This window comes from Miscanthus floridulus, chromosome 15, assembly GCF_019320115.1.
Source record: "Miscanthus floridulus cultivar M001 chromosome 15, ASM1932011v1, whole genome shotgun sequence".
Taxonomy (NCBI): domain Eukaryota; kingdom Viridiplantae; phylum Streptophyta; class Magnoliopsida; order Poales; family Poaceae; genus Miscanthus; species Miscanthus floridulus.
In genome coordinates, this window is record NC_089594.1 from 16,801,735 (window position 1) to 16,820,393 (window position 18,659).

At 44.0% G+C, this 18,659-nt stretch overlaps 2 protein-coding genes and 1 non-coding gene across 4 annotated transcripts; 1 reads left to right on the forward strand and 2 right to left on the reverse strand.

The window, feature by feature from the left end:
- Positions 1-1,932: 1,932 nt before the first annotated feature.
- On the reverse strand, positions 1,933-9,115 carry LOC136508176 (V-type proton ATPase subunit C-like). Of its 2 annotated transcripts, XM_066502803.1 has the most exons (11): positions 8,849-9,113; positions 8,656-8,724; positions 8,400-8,527; positions 8,142-8,241; positions 7,421-7,488; positions 7,036-7,177; positions 6,666-6,782; positions 3,167-3,292; positions 2,555-2,638; positions 2,396-2,475; positions 1,933-2,304 (listed from the first exon to the last, which is right to left on the reverse strand). In XM_066502803.1, the coding sequence occupies exons 1-11, from the start codon at positions 8,969-8,971 to the stop codon at positions 2,208-2,210; spliced, it is 1,134 nt and encodes a 377-aa protein (XP_066358900.1). In that variant the 5' UTR covers positions 8,972-9,113; the 3' UTR covers positions 1,933-2,207. The 2 variants fall into 2 exon arrangements, with proteins under 2 accessions (XP_066358900.1, XP_066358901.1); XM_066502804.1 differs by lacking the exon at positions 3,167-3,292 and having other exon boundaries at positions 8,849-9,115.
- Positions 9,116-15,625: 6,510 nt separating this feature from the next.
- Positions 15,626-16,340, reverse strand: LOC136508792 (small ribosomal subunit protein uS9-like). The gene has a single exon (XM_066503564.1). It carries the CDS (start codon positions 16,243-16,245, stop codon positions 15,796-15,798), a length of 450 nt encoding a protein of 149 aa, XP_066359661.1. The 5' UTR covers positions 16,246-16,340; the 3' UTR covers positions 15,626-15,795.
- Positions 16,341-18,187: 1,847 nt separating this feature from the next.
- LOC136509751 (small nucleolar RNA snoR99) lies at positions 18,188-18,288 on the forward strand. The gene has a single exon (XR_010772492.1). It is a non-coding gene; the product is annotated as a small nucleolar RNA snoR99 (small nucleolar RNA).
- Positions 18,289-18,659: the final 371 nt, after the last annotated feature.

Consider the following 18,659-nt stretch of genomic DNA (forward strand, 5'->3'; position numbering starts at 1 on the left):
AGCGACAGCGACTTAGCAGGGGACGTGGACACTCGGAGGAGCACCACCGGCGTACTCTTCTTCCTTGGCAACAATCTGATCACCTGGCAATCCCAGAAGCAAAAAGTGGTGGCCCTCTCATCATGTGAGGCCGAGTACATGGCCGGTACCACTGCTGCGTGCCAGGGAATTTGGTTGGCGCGGCTGATTGCAGAGCTCAGAGGCGAGAAGACCGACGCCGCCAACTTGAAGATCGACAACCAGTCCGCCATCGCCCTCAGTCGCAACCCTGTCTTCCACGACCGCAGCAAACACATCGACGTCAGGTACCATTTTATTCGAGAGTGCGTCGAGGATGGCAGGGTGAAGATCGAGTTCATCAGGACAGAGGAGCAGCTGGCGGACATCGCAACCAAGGCTCTGACGCGGGAACGCTTCTGTGAGTTGCGCTTAGGAGGAGATTTGTTAGATAAGCCTAGCATCTATATTTAGCACTTGCATGTTTCCTTTCAGTTTCAGCACACGCACGAGCACCGACTTGTGGTTGCCGTGCGGATAGGAAGTGGTGGCCGAGAATAGCTTGCCATGAACACTGGCATGCAGCCATGGGCGACGTTCGCGGTGCGTGGGGATGGACGCGCAAGTTCCGCGTCGTGTGCGCCGTGGCTGTTATGCTTTGCATCGTTGTTTTCACTCAATAAATAGCAAAGAAGAACACCTAGAAAAGCTGTTTTTCAAGCAGCACAAATATTCAGTGTCCAGTGTCTCGCGTGCGTTCACAGGTGTTCATCGCGTTCGAGCTCACCGTTCGTTCGCTGAGTCCTCGCCGCCAGCATTCGCCGCGGTCTAGAACTGACATCCTTCAGTGCAGCCTTGACCCTTGAGTGCACTTGATGAACCCATTGTGTGTGGAAGGCCATCGTCTCTCAGGCATGCAACACCCTAGTCCATGACGACCGGAGATACCCTGTAGATCGAGTATTGTCTAATCTGACCACGACGCATGCGAATCGAGTTATCACCAAGCAATGTCTTGAGCTCTGAATCCTTCACCTTCTGCATAATATACAGCAGATTATTCATCAACAATATGTTCTGCAGGGCTTCATCCTCATACAGCCTCGATTTCTCATCAATCTTGCACTGTAGGTGTGTGATCAGCATGAGCATGCAATGCCCCAATGGAGTCATGTTTTGACTATCAACCACAGTCAGCTCAGTATCCCATATTCTAGAAGGTTATTTAGCGAGCCATTGTAATCCGCAAGCAGCCGCACATAGTTCATGACATAGCGGGTAGAAATCTAGTGGGTGGAGTATTTCATCTCTAATGAGACGCTCAATTCTTCCCCTCAAAATATGGCTCAAACGACAGTGCCATAATTTCGATGAAGTCTCATTATCATTTCTCTCACGCTCGTACTGACATTTGTAGATGAGGATGGATCAACATTATTCACTGCATCACTTTGGGAAGTAAGATAAAGTTTGCCTTGTCCTAGGCTCAAGCTTTATCCCCGAGCCATCTTTCCTCGGTTGGAGCCCCCAAGCTATGAAGGACCAGCTTTCCTCGATTGGAGCCCCTGATGGAGGCTTAAGCCCCGAGGGTTTCGATCGGTATTCGACGGGGATGCACGAGTGCACCCACCGGATGTAGCCCAAGCCCTTGGCTGATTCAGTCTGAGGTTAATCACACTGTGAAGGTGCTAAGTAAAGGATTCATGTAACCCTTGTATTAGGTATTCATCAACATATATCCTATATGTGCTTTTGGTTATCCTAACGTTTTGGGTTTGATTAAAATATTTGAGAAATCCTAGAATTTTTTTTTCATTCAAAATCATTCTTGAAATTCTTGGACACGGTAACCTGGACACGCATGATTCGAAACTTTGGGAAGCCATTTAGAGAAAGCCTCGATGGTTAAAATCCAAATCTCAGTGACCAACGATCTGAATTATTTGACATGGCTTTATTAGAATAACAATAGCCCAATGTTACGAGAACAAGTATTACATGGTGATCGATCTATTTCAGTTCTCTCAAAAGCTACATTATTGATCGGCTTATCTATCCAATAGAAATTACATGATAAGATAAAAGTGACAAATAAAGAAAGAATTGGCGTATCACTAGTAATATACAGAACCATTCGATTGTTTTGATTGCTCGAGGTAATAGTTGCTCCAAAATATTGGCAAGCCACAGACATTGGGGACACACTAGACTTAGACAAAGTTTACGGTGAATGAGACGTAAGGATGGACCTCTGATTCACCTCCCAGACCAGCAACAGCCACATCATCTTCGACTTTCCAATAAATACTGTAATTCAAATGTTGCATTTTATTAGTGGAAAACAAGACATAAGATGTGACTTAATAACGTAACTACTACACTCCAAACACTGAATTACCTATGGGCATTGCCACAAAGCTCCTCTAAGATGCTCCTTACTTGCTTCTCGCCCTTTGTAGATGGAGCAAGAACGGCAGACTAATGCAATAGAAAAATCAGACAAGACATGCAAGATAGAGTTGAGCATCACAAAGAATCAGACAGCAGAGCAAATTACCAAGAATGATGGTGGCAGACCATATCTAAGAATGCTCTCTACAAAGATACGCACAGCACAGAAGTGCATCCAGGAACTGAATACCTGCACAAAAATAATTACAACCCTTTAGGGAACAGGTCCTTATGAAAGAACTTTTAGGCAAAAGGGACTTAATCCAGTCAAACACAGGTGGAGTTGTTGTCAGGCAAGCAAGATAAGCATGAGAAAGAAACCAAATCAAATATTAGCATATTGTATAACCACAACAACAAAGCATTTGATCCTCAATAATTTGGTCATTTTACTCAAGCAACCATCTAAAAAAATCAAGTGCACAAGCAAATATCTAAAATCTAGCCAAGGCCACAGGCCCAGTAGTGAGCATTTTTGTATGATGAAAAATAGGAGTTTCATAGACCTAAACCCATAAATCAGGACACATTCAGTGTCTAGTGACACCAAATATTAACATAATGGCTTTCAATATAAACATATGGTCTAAAATCAAATTCCCATTCAACGTTTCAGACATTCACAAGGAAAACAAAACCAGTTGCATTTGTAAGGAAAGAAATGATATTGTGGGTAGGATCATAGGACCACTGGAATATGTTGGGAAAGGCTAAGTACCTCGCTGTAGCTGGCATAGCACCATTGCAGAAGCGAGGTCCTCATAGCTTCCTGGTCTTGCAGTAACTTCTCCATCTCCTGCTTTCTACTTTCTTGTGCTTCAGGACTATACTCAAAATCACGAATCTGGAACAACAACAACAACAACAACAAAGCCTTTAAGTTCCAAACAAGTTGGGGTAGGCTAGAGTTGAAACCCAACAGAAGCCATCAAGGTTCAGGCACGTGAATAGCTGTCTTCCAAGCACTCCTATCTAAGGCTAAGTCTTTGGGTATATTCCATCCTTTCAAGTCTCCTTTTATTGCCTCTACCCAAGTCAACTTCGGTCTTCCTCTGCCTCTCTTCACGTTACTATCCTGACTTAGGATTCCACTACGCACCGGTGCATCTGGAGGTCTCCGTTGCACATGTCCAAACCATCTCAACCGGTGTTGGACAAGCTTTTCTTCAATTGGCGCTACCCCTAATCTCTCACGTATATCATCGTTCCGAACTCGATCCCTTCTTGTATGACCGCAAATCCAACGCAACATACGCATTTCCGCGACACTTAGCTGTTGAATATGTCGTCTTTTCGTAGGCCAACATTCTGCACCATACAACATAGCAGGTCTAATCGTCGTCCTATAAAACTTGCCTTTTAGCTTCTGTGGTACCCTTTTGTCACATAGGACACCAGACGCTTGCCGCCACTTCATCCACCCTGCTTTGATTCTATGGCTAACATCTTCATCAATATCCCCGTCCCTTTATAGCATTGATCCTAAATATCGAAAGGTATCCCTCCTAGGCACTACTTGACCTTCCAAACTAACATCTTCCTCCTCCCGAGTAGTAGTGCCGAAGTCACATCTCATATACTCAGTTTTAGTTCTAATAAGTCTAAAATCTTTGGACTCCAAAGTCTCCCGCCATAACTCCAGTTTCTGATTCACTCCTGTCCGGCTTTCATCAACTAGCACTACATCGTCCGCGAAAAGCATACACCAAGGGATGTCCCCTTGTATGTCCCTTGTGACCTCATCCATCACTAAAGCAAACAAATAAGGGCTCAAAGCTGACCCTTGATGTAGTCCTATCCTAATCGGGAAGTCATCCATGTCTCCATCACTTGTTCGAACTCTAGTCACAACATTGTTGTACATGTCCTTAATGAGCCCGACGTACTTCGTTGGGACTTTATGTTTGTCCAAAGCCCACCACATAACATTCCTTGGTATTTTATCATAAGCCTTCTCCAAGTCAATAAAAACCATGTGTATGTCCTTCTTCTTCTCCCTATACCGCTCCATAACTTGTCTTATTAAGAAAATGGCTTCCATGGTTGACCTTCCGGGCATGAAACCAAATTGGTTCATAGAGACCCGCGTTATTGCTCTCAAGCGATGCTCGATAACTCTCTCCCATAGCTTCATAGTATGGCTCATCAACTTAATTCCTCGGTAATTTGTACAACTTTGAATATCCCCTTTATTCTTGTAGATCGGTACCAATATACTTCTCCACTCATCAGGCATCTTGTTCGATCAAAAAATATGGTTGAACAGCTTGGTTAACCATACTACAGCTATGTCCCCGAGGCATCTCCACACCTCGATTGGGATACCATCCGGTCCCATCGCCTTACCTCCTTTCATCCTTTTCAACGTCTCTCTGACCTCAGATTCTTGGATTCTCCGCACAAAGCGCCTATTGGTGTCATCAAAAGAGTCATCCAACTGAAAGGTTGTGTCCATATTCTCACCATTGAACAATTTGTCAAAATACTCTTGCCATCGATGTCGGATCTCATCCTCCTTTACCAAGAGATGCTCCCTTTCATCCTTAATGCACTTAACTTGGTTCAAGTCCCGTGTCTTTCTCTCACGAACCCTAGCCATCCTATAAATGTCATTCTCTCCTTCCTTCGTACTCAAATGTTGGTAAAGATCCTCGTACGCTCTACCCTTTGCCACACTTACAGCTCGCTTTGCAGTCTTCTTTGCCACCTTGTACTTCTCTATGTTGTCCACACTCCTGTCTTGGTACAAGCGTCTATAGCATTCTTTCTTCTCCTTAATAGCCCTTTAGACTTCCTCGTTCCACCACCAAGTATCTTTAGCCTCGCGTCCCCTTCCTTTGGTTACTCCACACACCTCTGAGGCTACCTTCCAAATGTTGGTTGCCATCTTGTCCCACATATTGTTTATGTCGTCTTCCTCCTTCCAAGAGCCCTCTTTGATAACCATTTTCTCTAAATACCTCTGACGTCTCCCCTTTCAGTTTCCACCACTTTGTTCTTTTAATTTTAGCTTGTTTATCCCTACGGGCACGCACCTGAAAACGAAAATCTGCCACCAAAAGCTTATGTTGAGAAACAACACACTCCCCTGGTATCACCTTGCAATCCAAGCATGCTCGTTTGTCCTTTCTTCTTGCGAGGACAAAGTCAATCTGGCTACAGTGTTGTCCGCTACTGAAGGTCACTAGATGAGATCCTCTCTTTCTAAAGAAAGTGTTGGTTATCATCAGGTCAAAAGCTACCGCAAAGTCCAGAACTTCCTCCCCCTCCTGATTCCTACTACCATACCCAAAACCTCCATGAACTGCCTCGAAACCTGCGCTTGTAGTACCTACATGCCCATTAAGATCTCCTCCTATAAAAAGCTTCTCACTACTAGGTATAGCTCTAACCAGGTCATCTAAGTCTTTCCAGAACTGTCTCTTAGCACTCTCGTCGAGGCCTACTTGGGGGGCATACGCACTAATTACGTTCAAGACCATATCACCAACGACAAGCTTGACTAAGATAATCCTATCTCCTTGTCTTCTCACTCCCACCACACCATTCTTGAGGCTCTTATCAATCAAAACTCCTACTCCATTTCTATTCGCGACTGTCCCTGTGTACCAAAGCTTGAAACCTGTATTGTCCACCTCTTTCGCCTTCTGACCCTTCCATTTAGTCTCTTGAACGCATAATATATTTACACGTCTCCTAGTCGCGGTATCAACTAATTCTCTTAACTTACCTGTAAGTGACCCTACATTCCAACTACCTAAACGGATCCTAGTTGGTTCGACTAGCTTCCTTACCCTTCGCACTCGTCGACTCTGATGCGAAGACCCTTGCTCATTTTTCACTACACCCGGGCGCCGATGTAGCGCGCCACTAAGGAAGCGACGACCCGATCCTTGGTTACTTGACACCATGCCCAGATCACGACACGGCGCGTCACGGGGGTGACGACCCGGCCCTTGCCCATTTAACACCATACCCGGGTTCCGATATGGCGCGTCGCTAAGAGGGTTACGCCCCAACGATTTTCTTTCGGGTTTCATCTCCATTTAAGTGGCTAAGTTTTTACATTGGCTCGCCACGCCTAACACAACCCTCCTCCTTTACCAGGGCTTGGGACCTGCTATGCTGGGACACCTAAAACTTAGTGAATGACAAAAGACTAAAGATGGGTTGCCAGATTAATGTTAAAAAGCATAAGGCGTTTAAGGAAACCTTACCTGAAAACCCTTCTCGCGAGCATGAACCTTAAAGTTGTCAACAACCTTAGCAAAAAGTGTTACAGTGTAGAGGGCATACTCATTGTCTTCATAGAGCTGTTTAGATGACCTGGGTACCTATAAAATCATGTTCAGCTCAGAATGAAAGGGGTGCTGAATACTAAATATGAATATACACAATGAAATAAGGGATACAGTTTAGAGCAACTTGACAGCTTTTTTATGAAAGTAAGATCCTCCTAAGGGCAGATTAAAACAGTATTCAATTCCTATTTTAAATGAAAGTTTGAAGGAAAACTTGCCAATTTAGGAGGTTATAAAACAGGCTGAAAATCATCATAAATGAAGCACAACAGAAAATTAACATTACCACAAATGTGTCGAGTGACTCATAGCTTGACAACCATTCTTTTTGGGAGTACTTTGGAACAATAGCAAGAAGTGTTACTAGATGCTCTGAGCTGATCATGTCCTCTGGTTTTACCAGATTGGAAAGATCACGAACTGCTACGCTGTCACAGAAGAAAAGGCAAATTAATCAGTGCATAACAAGAAACAGTTTACCTCACTCTGCTTTCCCATTTGCATTACTTAAAACAACAAAGGAATTGAATAATGGTTGGGATCACAGCTAACATAAGCATATATATATATATATATATATATATATATATATATATATATATATATATATATATATATATATATATATATATAAATCCTCCAAAAAGCTAGTGATAAAAGTATGGCAATACCTCCCACTTTGCTTTCTGTTGATTGCACTAAGCTGGCTCCTTACATTGTTATATTCCGCTGCTCGAACCTAGAAAATAGAATATTTTTTAGTCATTGTAAATTCAGTTTCCAGCCAACAATATTACAAAAACCATCATCGTGTAATACCACAATGAAATGAAGGTCATAACTTGAGACCAAACCCCATGTGGGAATACAGCTGATAATGAGCAGGGAAAAATAAGAATCGTAGATAGAGATGGGAAGGACTAATCACAGGCAGATAGATATTCAAGGGGTAAGTTATACATGGGTTTGCTTTATCCTGAGAAAATCTGGCATCAATTTCTCATTACTTTGGACAGTAGTTGTGATCTGTAAGTTTGAATAGGAGTGTGTCGACTGAATGCTAGTAAAAGGAGAAGTAGAGTTAATGGTCGAGTAACTAGCGATGCATCATTTAGGCACCTACTCCGTATTATGGGAAACAAAAAAACACATGAAACCACAGAATGCTCCAGTAACAGCACAGGGCTCCTTTTAATTAAATCTAGATATATAAAACTACAGAAGTCCGCGGTGAATTATAAAAAGCAACCTTAGTCTGTATCCAATAGCATGCTAAACAGATGCAGTGAAGTGGTGCGCACAAGTCTGATCATTATGTGAGGTTAATATTGGTGGATCTTTACAGAACATTCTGACTCAGCATCAGAGTTGTATTACTAGAAACAAACCAACCTTCATGTCATCCTCGATCTTGGCGACCTGCGACTGGATGCTGCCGACGATCTCCTTGAGCGGCGACATTGTGGGGTACTTGCCCTCGTCCCACACGAACCTGCACGCACGCACAAGCACAACCCAAACAAACAAGCTAGCTTTTGAGCCACACACACGTTGGGGCAACAAACAAACCACCCATCCGAATCCGATCGGCGGGCTGGACAGACAGGACAGGACAGGACAGGACAGTAGGCAGGTAGCAGCAGACCTGACCTGGTGAGGTAGGTGTCGACGGGGACGCCATCGACGGTGAGGGCCCCGCTGTCGACGCCTCCGGCGCGCTCGAGGTCCTCGATCTGCCTCCGGATCTTGTGCGACACGCCCTCGACGAACACGTTGGACTGGCGAAGGCGAGGGAGGGCAAGTGAGGCAGAGTGCCATGGAACTAGTCTAATGCTCGGGGCAGCAGCGAACTATAGAAGAGAGGGGAGATGCAATCGAAGGGGCTGGGCGGCCCAAGCATACATACCTTGACGAGGTCGTCGCTGAGCGCGAGGAGGGAATCGAGCGTGCCGACGCGGAGGTCCGGGACGTTGAACTGCGCGGCCAGAGCGGGAGGAGGTCAGGTCAGGTCAGGTCAGGCGAGGCGAGGTGTGTATTCTAGATGATTCGTTTCCGGCGAGGGAGGGGAGTGAAGGAGGGAGGGAAAGCGACAGGATTACCCGGTACAGCGGGGTGTCGAAGGAGTGGCGGGAGATGCCGTCCTGCAGGCTCGACCAGAGCGAGGTCGCGGTGGCGCCGGGAGTCTGCACGGGGAGAGAGACGATCCAGTAGCGGGTCGCCATCGCCACCACCGCCGTGGATCACCTGGTCTGGTCTGCGATTCTGATGGTGGCGATGGATCTCGTCGTCTCGGCGAGGCGAGGAGGGAAGCGGCCGGGCCCTCCTGTTGGAGGGAACGCAGGCCGGGCCCGGTATTTAGCAACGTGTCCGTTCGATGGCCGAGCTCGTTGTCGGCAGGAGCACGGGTCGGAAATACCTGATGCACCGCATGGCTGTGTCTGGAATCAAGATGGAGAAGGACGTTTTTTTTCTATAAAAACTCGTAAATATTAAACAATAAAACCAAATACAAACATTTGGAAGCTCCCATCCCAAGAACTAACTTGTATAGCTCCGAAGTTACGACAAGAGAGTCAAGGTAATGGCTCTCACAAGTTACAATGAGCTCATTGGTAAAGGTACACATTGGCGAGCTTATATAGGAAAAAGGACATCATAAAATTGTTAATGCAAACATAAGGCTATCCGTACTCGTCGACCTCTATTTCCATCTCTAAAAAAAATATTTTATTCTAGTCATCGAGATTCTCTACTCTATATTCATTTCTCCGCACCCGTATTATCTCTATCCCATACTCTATACCCACTATTTCCTATTTTATTTCCCTCACTCCCCTTTTCTCTCTCCCTAACTCTCTTTCTTTCTCTTGCTACAGTGTTTAGCGCTGTACGGACTGACCGCTGCCTGCAGCGGTGCGCTGTGCTGCCGGAACGCGCGACAGCGTTTGCAGGCACGTTTGCAGGGCTGCGGTGCAGCTGTCGAGACGCGCGCGCGTTTGCAGACGCTTTTACCGCTCTGCGGTGCGGACAGCCTAAGTGACGAATCCAACGAGGGCACTGAGCCACAAGAGACAAATGGCCACTGTAAAGATATCGAGGATCCTTCTTGTCACACTGCAATAGTACAACAGGTGCTTCTCTCGATATTTAATAATATTGATCTAGGCCTGGTTTAGATCATAAATTTTTGCAACCTAGATATTGTAGCATGTTTCGTTTGTATTTCACAAACTTTGTCTGATCATGGACTAACTAGGCTCAAAAGATCCATCTCGTGATTTACAACTAAATTGTGTAATTAGTTATTTTTTTTACCTACATTTAATACTCCATGCATGCGTCCAAAAATTGATGTGATAGAGAGAGAGTGAAAAAACTTGGAATTTGGAGGTGATCTAAACAAGGCCCTATTGTCTTTAAGGATTTGATATCTTTGAGTTGAAGATATAAATGAGCTTTACTGAACTCAAAAAACTGACATCACGACTACCTTCGTTAAATCTGAGGACCAGATGCGACCTGCGACAAATGTCAGAGACCAACCCGAATGATAAGAGACGCATCGCCACTTTCATGTCTACTAACAATTAAAAGAGCAGAGCTTTGAAGAACCTTGTATACTCCATTCGTCATTTCGTCTTGAAGAGAGTTCCCGGCTTAACAGGTGTGCGTTGGATCAAAGTATATCTGGCACCTCTATGGACAGAAGCAAGAGTACTGAAACGACCAACTGACACGCCTTGCTCGGTTGATGGTTTTTGCGGCTGATAAGCCGGCTGATGCTGTTTTATTGTGAGAGAAAAATAATGTACCATGACTGTGACTGTTAAGCAGTTCAAGCGAACATGGCGTCAGACTCTGGAGGCTTAGGTGGGTCCCGCAAGCAAGTACACCCCAAGGCGTAATACTCTGGAAGTGTATGATCAATGGCCCTGTATTATTGAAGTGAGGACATAAATTCTCAGAGGTAAAATCTTTAGATTTGAAAACTGTTGGATGTTGCATGATGGGTTCTTACCACTGGTTGAGCAGTGCTGGTCTACTTCTCCAAACATCCAAGATCAAGCAAAAATTTTGACAGCCAAATTTAAGAGTCTGAGAGGTACTTTAAGATCTTGGCAGAAGCAACTCTCCAACCTGAAAGCTCTAATCTCTTCTGTCAAGCTGGTTCTTTCTTTTCTTGAGTTGTTGGAGGAATGGAGGGATCTTACAATTATGGAATGGAACTTTTAGAAGCTTCTTTGTGATAAATTGGTCAATCTCCAGCATCAACAGAGGATATATTGGAAGCAAAGAGGTGCTATTAAATGGATCAAATTAGGTGATGAGAACACTAGTTTCTTTCATGCCAATGCCTCTATAAAGCATAGAAAGAATCTAATTACTTCTCTTCAAGATCCCACTGGCAACCTTGTTCAAGATCATCATCCGAAGGCCGACATTCTCTGGAAAAGTTTCAAAGATAGGCTTGGTGCCACAGAATTCCATGAAATGTTCTTTGACCTCCCTTCTCTCTTTGGCCCTGGTCCTAATCTTCACTCATTAGTGCAGCCCTTTACCAATTAGGACATTGTCAGCATTGTTCAAGCCCTGCCCTCAGATAAATCTCCTGGGCCTAATGGGTTTAATAACAATTTTATCAAAAAGTGTTGGAGAATCATTAAGCATGACTTCTACAAGCTCTGCATGGATTTCTATTAGGGTAATCTCTGTCTTAGAAGCATTAACAGTTCTTTCATCACCCTGATCCCCAAAGTCGATGGGAACATTTCTGTAAATGACATTAGACCCATTTCCCCTCCTAAATTCCTCTGTCAAAATCATCACCAAGCTGTTGGCTAATAGATTCCAACCTCACATAACCAGCTTAGTCCACAAAAATCAATATGGTTTTATAAAGACCAGGTCCATCCAGGATTGTCTGGCCTGGTCTTTCGAGTACCTCCATTTATGTCATAAGTCCAAGAAGGAATTGGTTATTCTCAAGTTAGATTTTGAGAAAGCCTTCGATAAGATTGAGCATGAAGCTATCATTCAGATCATAGAGGCAAAGGGATTTGGGGATAAATGGATTGAATGGATGAGACTGATTTTCAGTTCTGGTACCTCTGTTGTCCTGTTAAATGGGGTGCCTGGTAAAGTGTTTCATTGCAAAAGGGGTGTGAGGCAAGGAGATCCTCTTTCCCCATTGTTATTTGTGCTGGCTGCAGATCTACTCCAGTCTATAATTAACAGAGCTAAAGAACAGGGTCTTCTCAAGTTGCCAGTTCCTCTGCAGTATACATCAGATTTACCTATATTGCAATATGCAGATGACACATTAATAATTCTCGAAGGTTGTGGCAGGCAGATCTTTGTCTTGAAGGCTCTTCTCAATTCCTTTGCTCTTTCAACTGGGTTAAAAGTTAACTTTTAGAAGTCAATAATGGTCCCTATAAATACAAGCCTTGAGAAGCTAAAGCATCTTTGCCCTCACCTTTGGATGTTCTACTGGAAGTCTGCCTTTTACCTATCTTGGCTTGCCATTGGGCTCCACCAAGCCAAGGATTGATGACTACCTGCCCCTAATCTCAAGATGTGAAAAAAGACTGGTTAGCAACTCCCTTTTCCTTTCTCATGATGGGAGGCTTTAGATCACAAATTTTGTTTTCACTGCTCTTCCTACCTTTTTCATGTGCACCTTTGCACTGCAAGGCACTGTGATAGAGCAGATTGATAAATATAGGAAAAGCTGCCTTTGGAGAGGTAATGACGGTAATAACAGAGTGAATTCCAAAGCTGCTTGGACCTTAGTCACTAAACCTAAGGAGCTTGGAGGTCTGGGAGTTCTTGATATCATGACACAAAATGATGCTTTATTAATCAAGAACCTACATAAATTCTTTAACAAAATGGATATTCCATGGGTGCACTTGGTTTGGGAGAAATACTACTCCAATGGCAGACTACCCAATCATATTAGAAAGGGATCCTTTTGGTGGAGAGATCTCTTGAAGGTGCTGGACAAATTCAAAGGTATGGCTTCAGTTAATGTTGCAAGTGGGAATAGCTGTCTACTTTGGGATGATTTGTGGACAGGAAATGTTCCAAAGCTGGAATTTCTAGAGCTGCACTCCTTTGCCAAGAAGCCAAATATCTCTTTTGTTCAGGCCAGAGCTCAGATGGATTTGGCTTCCCTCTTTAGCTTACCTCTCTCTGTTCAAGCCTTTGATTAGTGGGCACTGCTGGAGTCTATCATTCAGAATTTGCCAGAAACTGAAGACAGTGATGTCTGGAACTACATCTGGGGTTCTAATGCTTATTCTTCTTCAAAAGCCTACAAACACTTAATGGGAACCTGCAATGTTCATCTAATTTTTAAGTATATTTGGAAATCTTGCTGTCAACACAAACATAAAGTCTTCTTTTGGCTTTTGGTTCAAGATAGGTTAAGTACAAGGAATATTCTAAAAAGGAAGAATATGCAACTCCAATCTTTTGACTGTGTTCTCTGTGATGAGTCTTGTGAGGAGACTGTGGAGCATCTATTTTTGAAATGCAGGTTTGCTAGATCCTGCCGGAATTACATTGGGGTGATTGTTTCAAGTTCACTGAATCTTAGTTGGGAGGCTCCTTCATGGAGATAATGTTGGAGTATCTGGACTGTCAGGAATAATCTCATCTTTAGAGGTGAAGCTGCCTCCTTAGAGCGCTCCAAGTTTCTGTTCAAAGAGAACTTCGGCTTGGTTATTCTTTGCGCGAAGAAAAAATATCTTCCTTTCATTTCCTTATGGCTAGAGCAGCTTGTGTAATCTGTCCCATTTTCTTTGTTTCTTTTTTTGTATTTTAATTCTCTTTTACTGCTGCTCTCGACCTGTCTCCTGAAACTTTGTTCTTCGCTTTAATTTTTTCCGGTAGGGATCGGACTTCGATCCCTCCTGTTCTCTCTCTCAAAAAAAAAGTACACCCCAACGCAGGCATGGTCCGACGAACTCGCTGAGGTGAGGTGTCGGCAGTCGACGACCTGCCGGCTGCCGTGGTGGAGGCAGTGTGCCCGACGCTGGGGAGGTCGGCCATACCGGGGCCCCGGCCCGCACCACAGCCGTCTGGATTCAGTCTTACGTTTCCTTTTGAAGTATATACTACTCATTTTAGAAATCAGATTCAATCTTCTTGTTTGGGTGTAAATGGAAATCTTCCTGTTTGGGTGTAAATGGAACTATTTTTCTCGGAATCAATCTCAGTTGCCGTCTGCATGAATGAATTGGAATTAAATCTCGAAAGATAGTTCTCTAAGCATCTTCTCTGCCATACAGAAATGACGAAGCTCACATGATGCATCAGCTTCGTCAAATCTCTCCACCAGTAACTCAGAAATAAGCCCGTACACAGGAGTCCAGTGCAAATGCATGTGACGGGAACACTTTGCAGACAATCAGAATGAATTAGGTTTCACACATTATATTAGCATTGCAGGCTTAGAATCACAGTATATCCACAAAATAAACTCATTCAGGAATAAATTACAGCTCAACATGGTCCAACTCATTCAGGACTGAATTACAGCTCAACATGATGCAACTCACTCAGGAATGAATTACAGCTCAAGATGATGCCTTCATTTTTGTGTTAATATAAGCCAGCTTTAGCTCCAACTAGCAGAATGAGCTATCAGATAACACATAAACCAAGCATTGGGCATTTCAAACTACAAAAGTTACAAAAGGCTAGAATTGAATCAAAATGCTCAATCACCCACATGCAAGAACCGATCCACCAGCAAGAGCATCACTAGGCAATGCAGGCAATCAATAAATCCAATGAAACAGGATTAAATAGACACAATTCCATGTCCACTATTTAGTCTAGCAAAAGATAAATTACATACAGGCTTGCAGCCATTTTCCCTATCTCAGCAACATGGTTCGATGAATATGTTACAAATAAAGCCTCACACATTTTTTATCGTATCATATATGATACAACAAAATCCTAATCATATGTGATACACCAAAATCCTAAACACATCAACACATCAACAGATATGAATTGTGTCACAATAGAGCAAATCAATCAAACAAAGGAAAGATGCCTGACCAATCAGAATGTAACCATTTGGCAATTCAAAATGCATTACATTACATGCCACATTCATAACAGAAGGGCATTTGTTAAAAGGCATCATCTAATCAAAATGAAACCATTTGGCAAATCAAAACATTGATACTTTACGATTTCTTTACTATCCATTTTCAGTGTAACTTCACATGGGCCGCAGGAGTACAAATTTGTTAAAAGGCATCATATAATCAAAATGAAACCATTTGGCAAATCAAGCATTGATACTTTATGATTTCTTTACTGTAAATTTTCGGTGTAACTTCACATGGGCCGCAGGAGTACAAACTAAGGCTCCATCGATACAGATTCCTAAACAGTTAATACCAGATGGACTAGTGTGTGAAGGATTAACATTTCCTACCTATATCCAACATGATCCAAACATCACTTAAACTAAGAATCACTCATCTAGCAAATATGAAGACAAACAAGCAAACCACACCAATCATGCTGTCCATCCATAAATAACACATGAATTAGATAAGAATCCAAGTAAACTTTAAACACTACTCTTGCCCTTAAATAGCATAAATATAAACAAAACAAAAATAAGGCCTGAGACACCTACAAATTGCCAATCATGCCAACAGAGTTATGTGAAGTCATATCGTCTAATCAAGTCAGCTAAACATTAACACAACCAATCAGCACAAATGAGCATAAGAACAAGAATGCATGCTGCAAAACTGAAAGGCAACCAGTACATAACATAAATTTATGATAAATATATTATAAATTCCTTAACACATGTAACAAGCAAAACAAAACTTCAGAGGTAGTCTTCAAAATTTCTCACATTTCATATCACAATGTCAAAAACGTTTTTGCCAAGGCTTAAAAAGTCTAAAGATGAAGGTAACACAGCATCTAATATAGATCATAGGCAGCGAGGTGGCATGTTGGGACAACACAGGCAACGGTCCGGCAAGCGCGGGCAAGCAAGCGCTCAACGGTAGGACTTCTGGAACCTGGCGCGGGCGCCGCGACCACCGAACTTCTTGGGCTCGCAGCGCCTGGGGTCGGCGACGAGGAGGGTGCGGTCGTAGCGTGCGAAGATGTCCTTGACCTCCTTCTTGGCGGCCTCGTCGACGTACTTCTGGTAGTACGCGACGAGCCCCTTGGCGACGGCCTGGCGGATGGCGTAGATCTGCGACGTCTTCCCGCCGCCGCGGACGCGGATCCGCATGTCGATGTCCTTGAACCTGGACCGCCCCGCCAGCAGGATGGGTTCGAAGGCCTTGAGGCGGAGCATCTCCGGCCGGATGAGCTCGATCGGGACGCCGTTCACCTTGATCAGCCCGCGCCCCGGCTTGGTGTAGGCCACGGCCACGGCCGTCTTCTTGCGGCCGAAGCACTGGACCGTGCCCGCGGCCGGGCGCTGCAGCACGGTAGCCATGGTTGCGGGGATCGCAGCGGCGGCGCGCTAGGGCTGCGGCGGCTCGGGGAGGTGGCGGCGGATTAGGGGGAGCGAAAGGAGGGGAACGCTTTTATAGCTTGGATTAGAAGCGTTAGGGTTTTGTGGGATCGCCGCCGCTCGGAGAATGACATGTGGGGCCGAAGGGTTTAGTTTATGGTGTCTGGGCCTGTGTAGTTCTTGGGGGCCCATTATATGGTGAGGACTTGTTGGGTTGGGCCTTGGAAGGGAAACTGGTGACTTGTGAGGCCCAAGTTTTCGTTCTGATAAAAGGCCAAGGGGGGAGGACGAAGAAGCTAGGGTTTCGGCCCTCACGAACACTACTTGATCTTATCCGAGCGCGCCGTCCGGCGGCGCCGCGGCGGCCGGAGTCGCCTCCCCGTGGCCGTGTTGCCCTCGCCGACCTGCAAGGGTTAGTGGGTTGGTGGCGCGGTACGTCGGAAAGAGGCGGCCCGGGCACCCGTGGTTGCTGCCGGCGACGAGCGATGACGACTACCCGCGGTCGGAGCGCGCGCGATGATGGCCGCGCGGGTTCACTCCAAAACACAAAACAATTCGTGATGTTCTGCTTTCCTTTGATCTGTTCTTTTTCGAAAAGTTAGAAGTATTTTTATTTAAAAATATTTTTTTTGTCTCTTGAATGGCTTCTGTCTTCTGTTTGTGCTTAATCGTTTTATTAGTGGGGTCTGATTCTATATCACCTTCGCGTCATTGGCAAAAGTGATGTGATATTTGCCTTGTACTTTTCCTCGGTTTAGTCGATTCTGTTATTGCGGGTGGCCTTGGATGATTGGATCCTTGTTCGTTTTAGTCGGCTCTGTTATTGGGGGTGCCTTTGGATCCTTGTTCGCGATGAGCGAATCTTATGTTCTGGTTCGTAATGAGTCAATCTTATGTTCTGGTTGCTTTGTTGCGTTCTGCTGTACTACTGTGAGATGGTGGATGTTAAGCTACGTTTGCATAAAGATTTTACTGATGTAAACGTCTGCATATCATTAAATTTGTCTACCAGCATCAATAGTTATTGCACTTGCTTAATAAGATTAGCTTCTACCACCTGTTGCAATCCTCTGCACATCTGAAATTAATTCATACTGTTGCATTGATGGTTATCCTCATGGTTAAACATTTAGAATGCACTTGTGGCCATGTGTATCGCGATGAATTTGCTCAATGTATGATGTATGATGTTTGGCTGCCTTTGCTCATATTAGGTGCTACACTGCCAATCAATCAATTCAGGTGTCTGTTAGCTAGCATAGAAAAGCAGCTAATAGCTTTTTGTTGGTAAGGCTATTAGCTAATCTATTAGTTTGGTCCTGTTTGTATTCTCTGTCTAATTGTTAGTGGTGTTTAGCCTGGTACTTAGCTAACCTTTAATTAGCTAGGTAGTTCATTTTGAGCTATTAGTTATGGATCTAAACAGGCCCTAAAGGAACTCGGCCTTGCTTGACAAGTTGACATGATTATGCATGTTTTGTGGTCATGAGGATCATATGATGAACCACCTTTGGTCCAGTGTTGATTTAGCGGCTGGCATTAATATGGTATTGAGCTCCATCCTCAATTTTGGATTAGCGAGGTGGAAGTTTTGGGTACAATGTAGAACTTATGTTTGGGACTTTACGTCTACCCCACTGGCAATTGCATAGTGCCTGTGGGATGATACCATATTCACTGTGAGCTGATATTATGTTTTCCGCTAATCATTAAGATAAGGATCGGAAATTTTCATACATAGTTTTATGTGCCATGATTCAATCTGTACTGATCATTTGCTTGCTGCAGTTTTTGTGATTCTTAAGATGGAACACAAAATTGCTTATTTAACCACCTTTGCTTCTAACTTGTCCATTAGGCTTTAAGTTTATCCTGACATTTCATATATTTGGGACTTTTAAGTTGCCCCTATGGCTTTTATGCTGTGCCTGTGGGATGAACATGTCCCAACATTTACTCCATTTTTTCACTTTGTCAGCTAGTAGCCATACATGTTTATAGCTGATCATTAAGAATGGGAAATGTACATTCTCCATATTATCCTGGTTATATATGTTCTGTTTACCTGCTTGAACACAGCTTGTTGAAGTGTCATGTGTTTTGGAGTAATACGCTGCCCTGATGGCAACAACAGTGGCTGTGGGGTGAGCAGGTCCCAATGTTTACCACCATTTGTCCCACTTAGTTGCCATCCATACATTATTAGCTGATTGTGAAATGGAAAAGTTAACAAATTTATTATGCTAGGTTGTCAGATGCATATTCTTTTGTTTAAACTTTGTTGAACAATTGGATCATAATTTGTCCTGCAACTTGCAAGTAATGTGCCCTATCGTTTATTTGTAGCCTTCTGTTTTCCCAGTTTTGTACCTTGAAAATGTGATTTCATGGTGGCT

What these genes read in the sequence shown, in the direction of transcription:
- LOC136508176 (XM_066502803.1), bottom strand. Translation starts at nt 8,971, where the DNA reads ATGGCGACCCGCTACTGGATCGTCTCTCTCCCCGTGCAGACTCCCGGC. An exon ending in TCAGCGACGACCTCGTCAAG is followed by an intron (nt 8,528 to 8,655) that starts GTATGTATGCTT and finishes CGCCTTCGCCAG; the next exon opens with TCCAACGTGTTCGTCGAGGG. An exon ending in CTCGCGAGAAGGGTTTTCAG is followed by an intron (nt 3,293 to 6,665) that starts GTAAGGTTTCCT and finishes TTGTTGTTCCAG; the next exon opens with ATTCGTGATTTTGAGTATAG.
- LOC136508792 (XM_066503564.1), bottom strand. Translation starts at nt 16,245, where the DNA reads ATGGCTACCGTGCTGCAGCGCCCGGCCGCGGGCACGGTCCAGTGCTTC.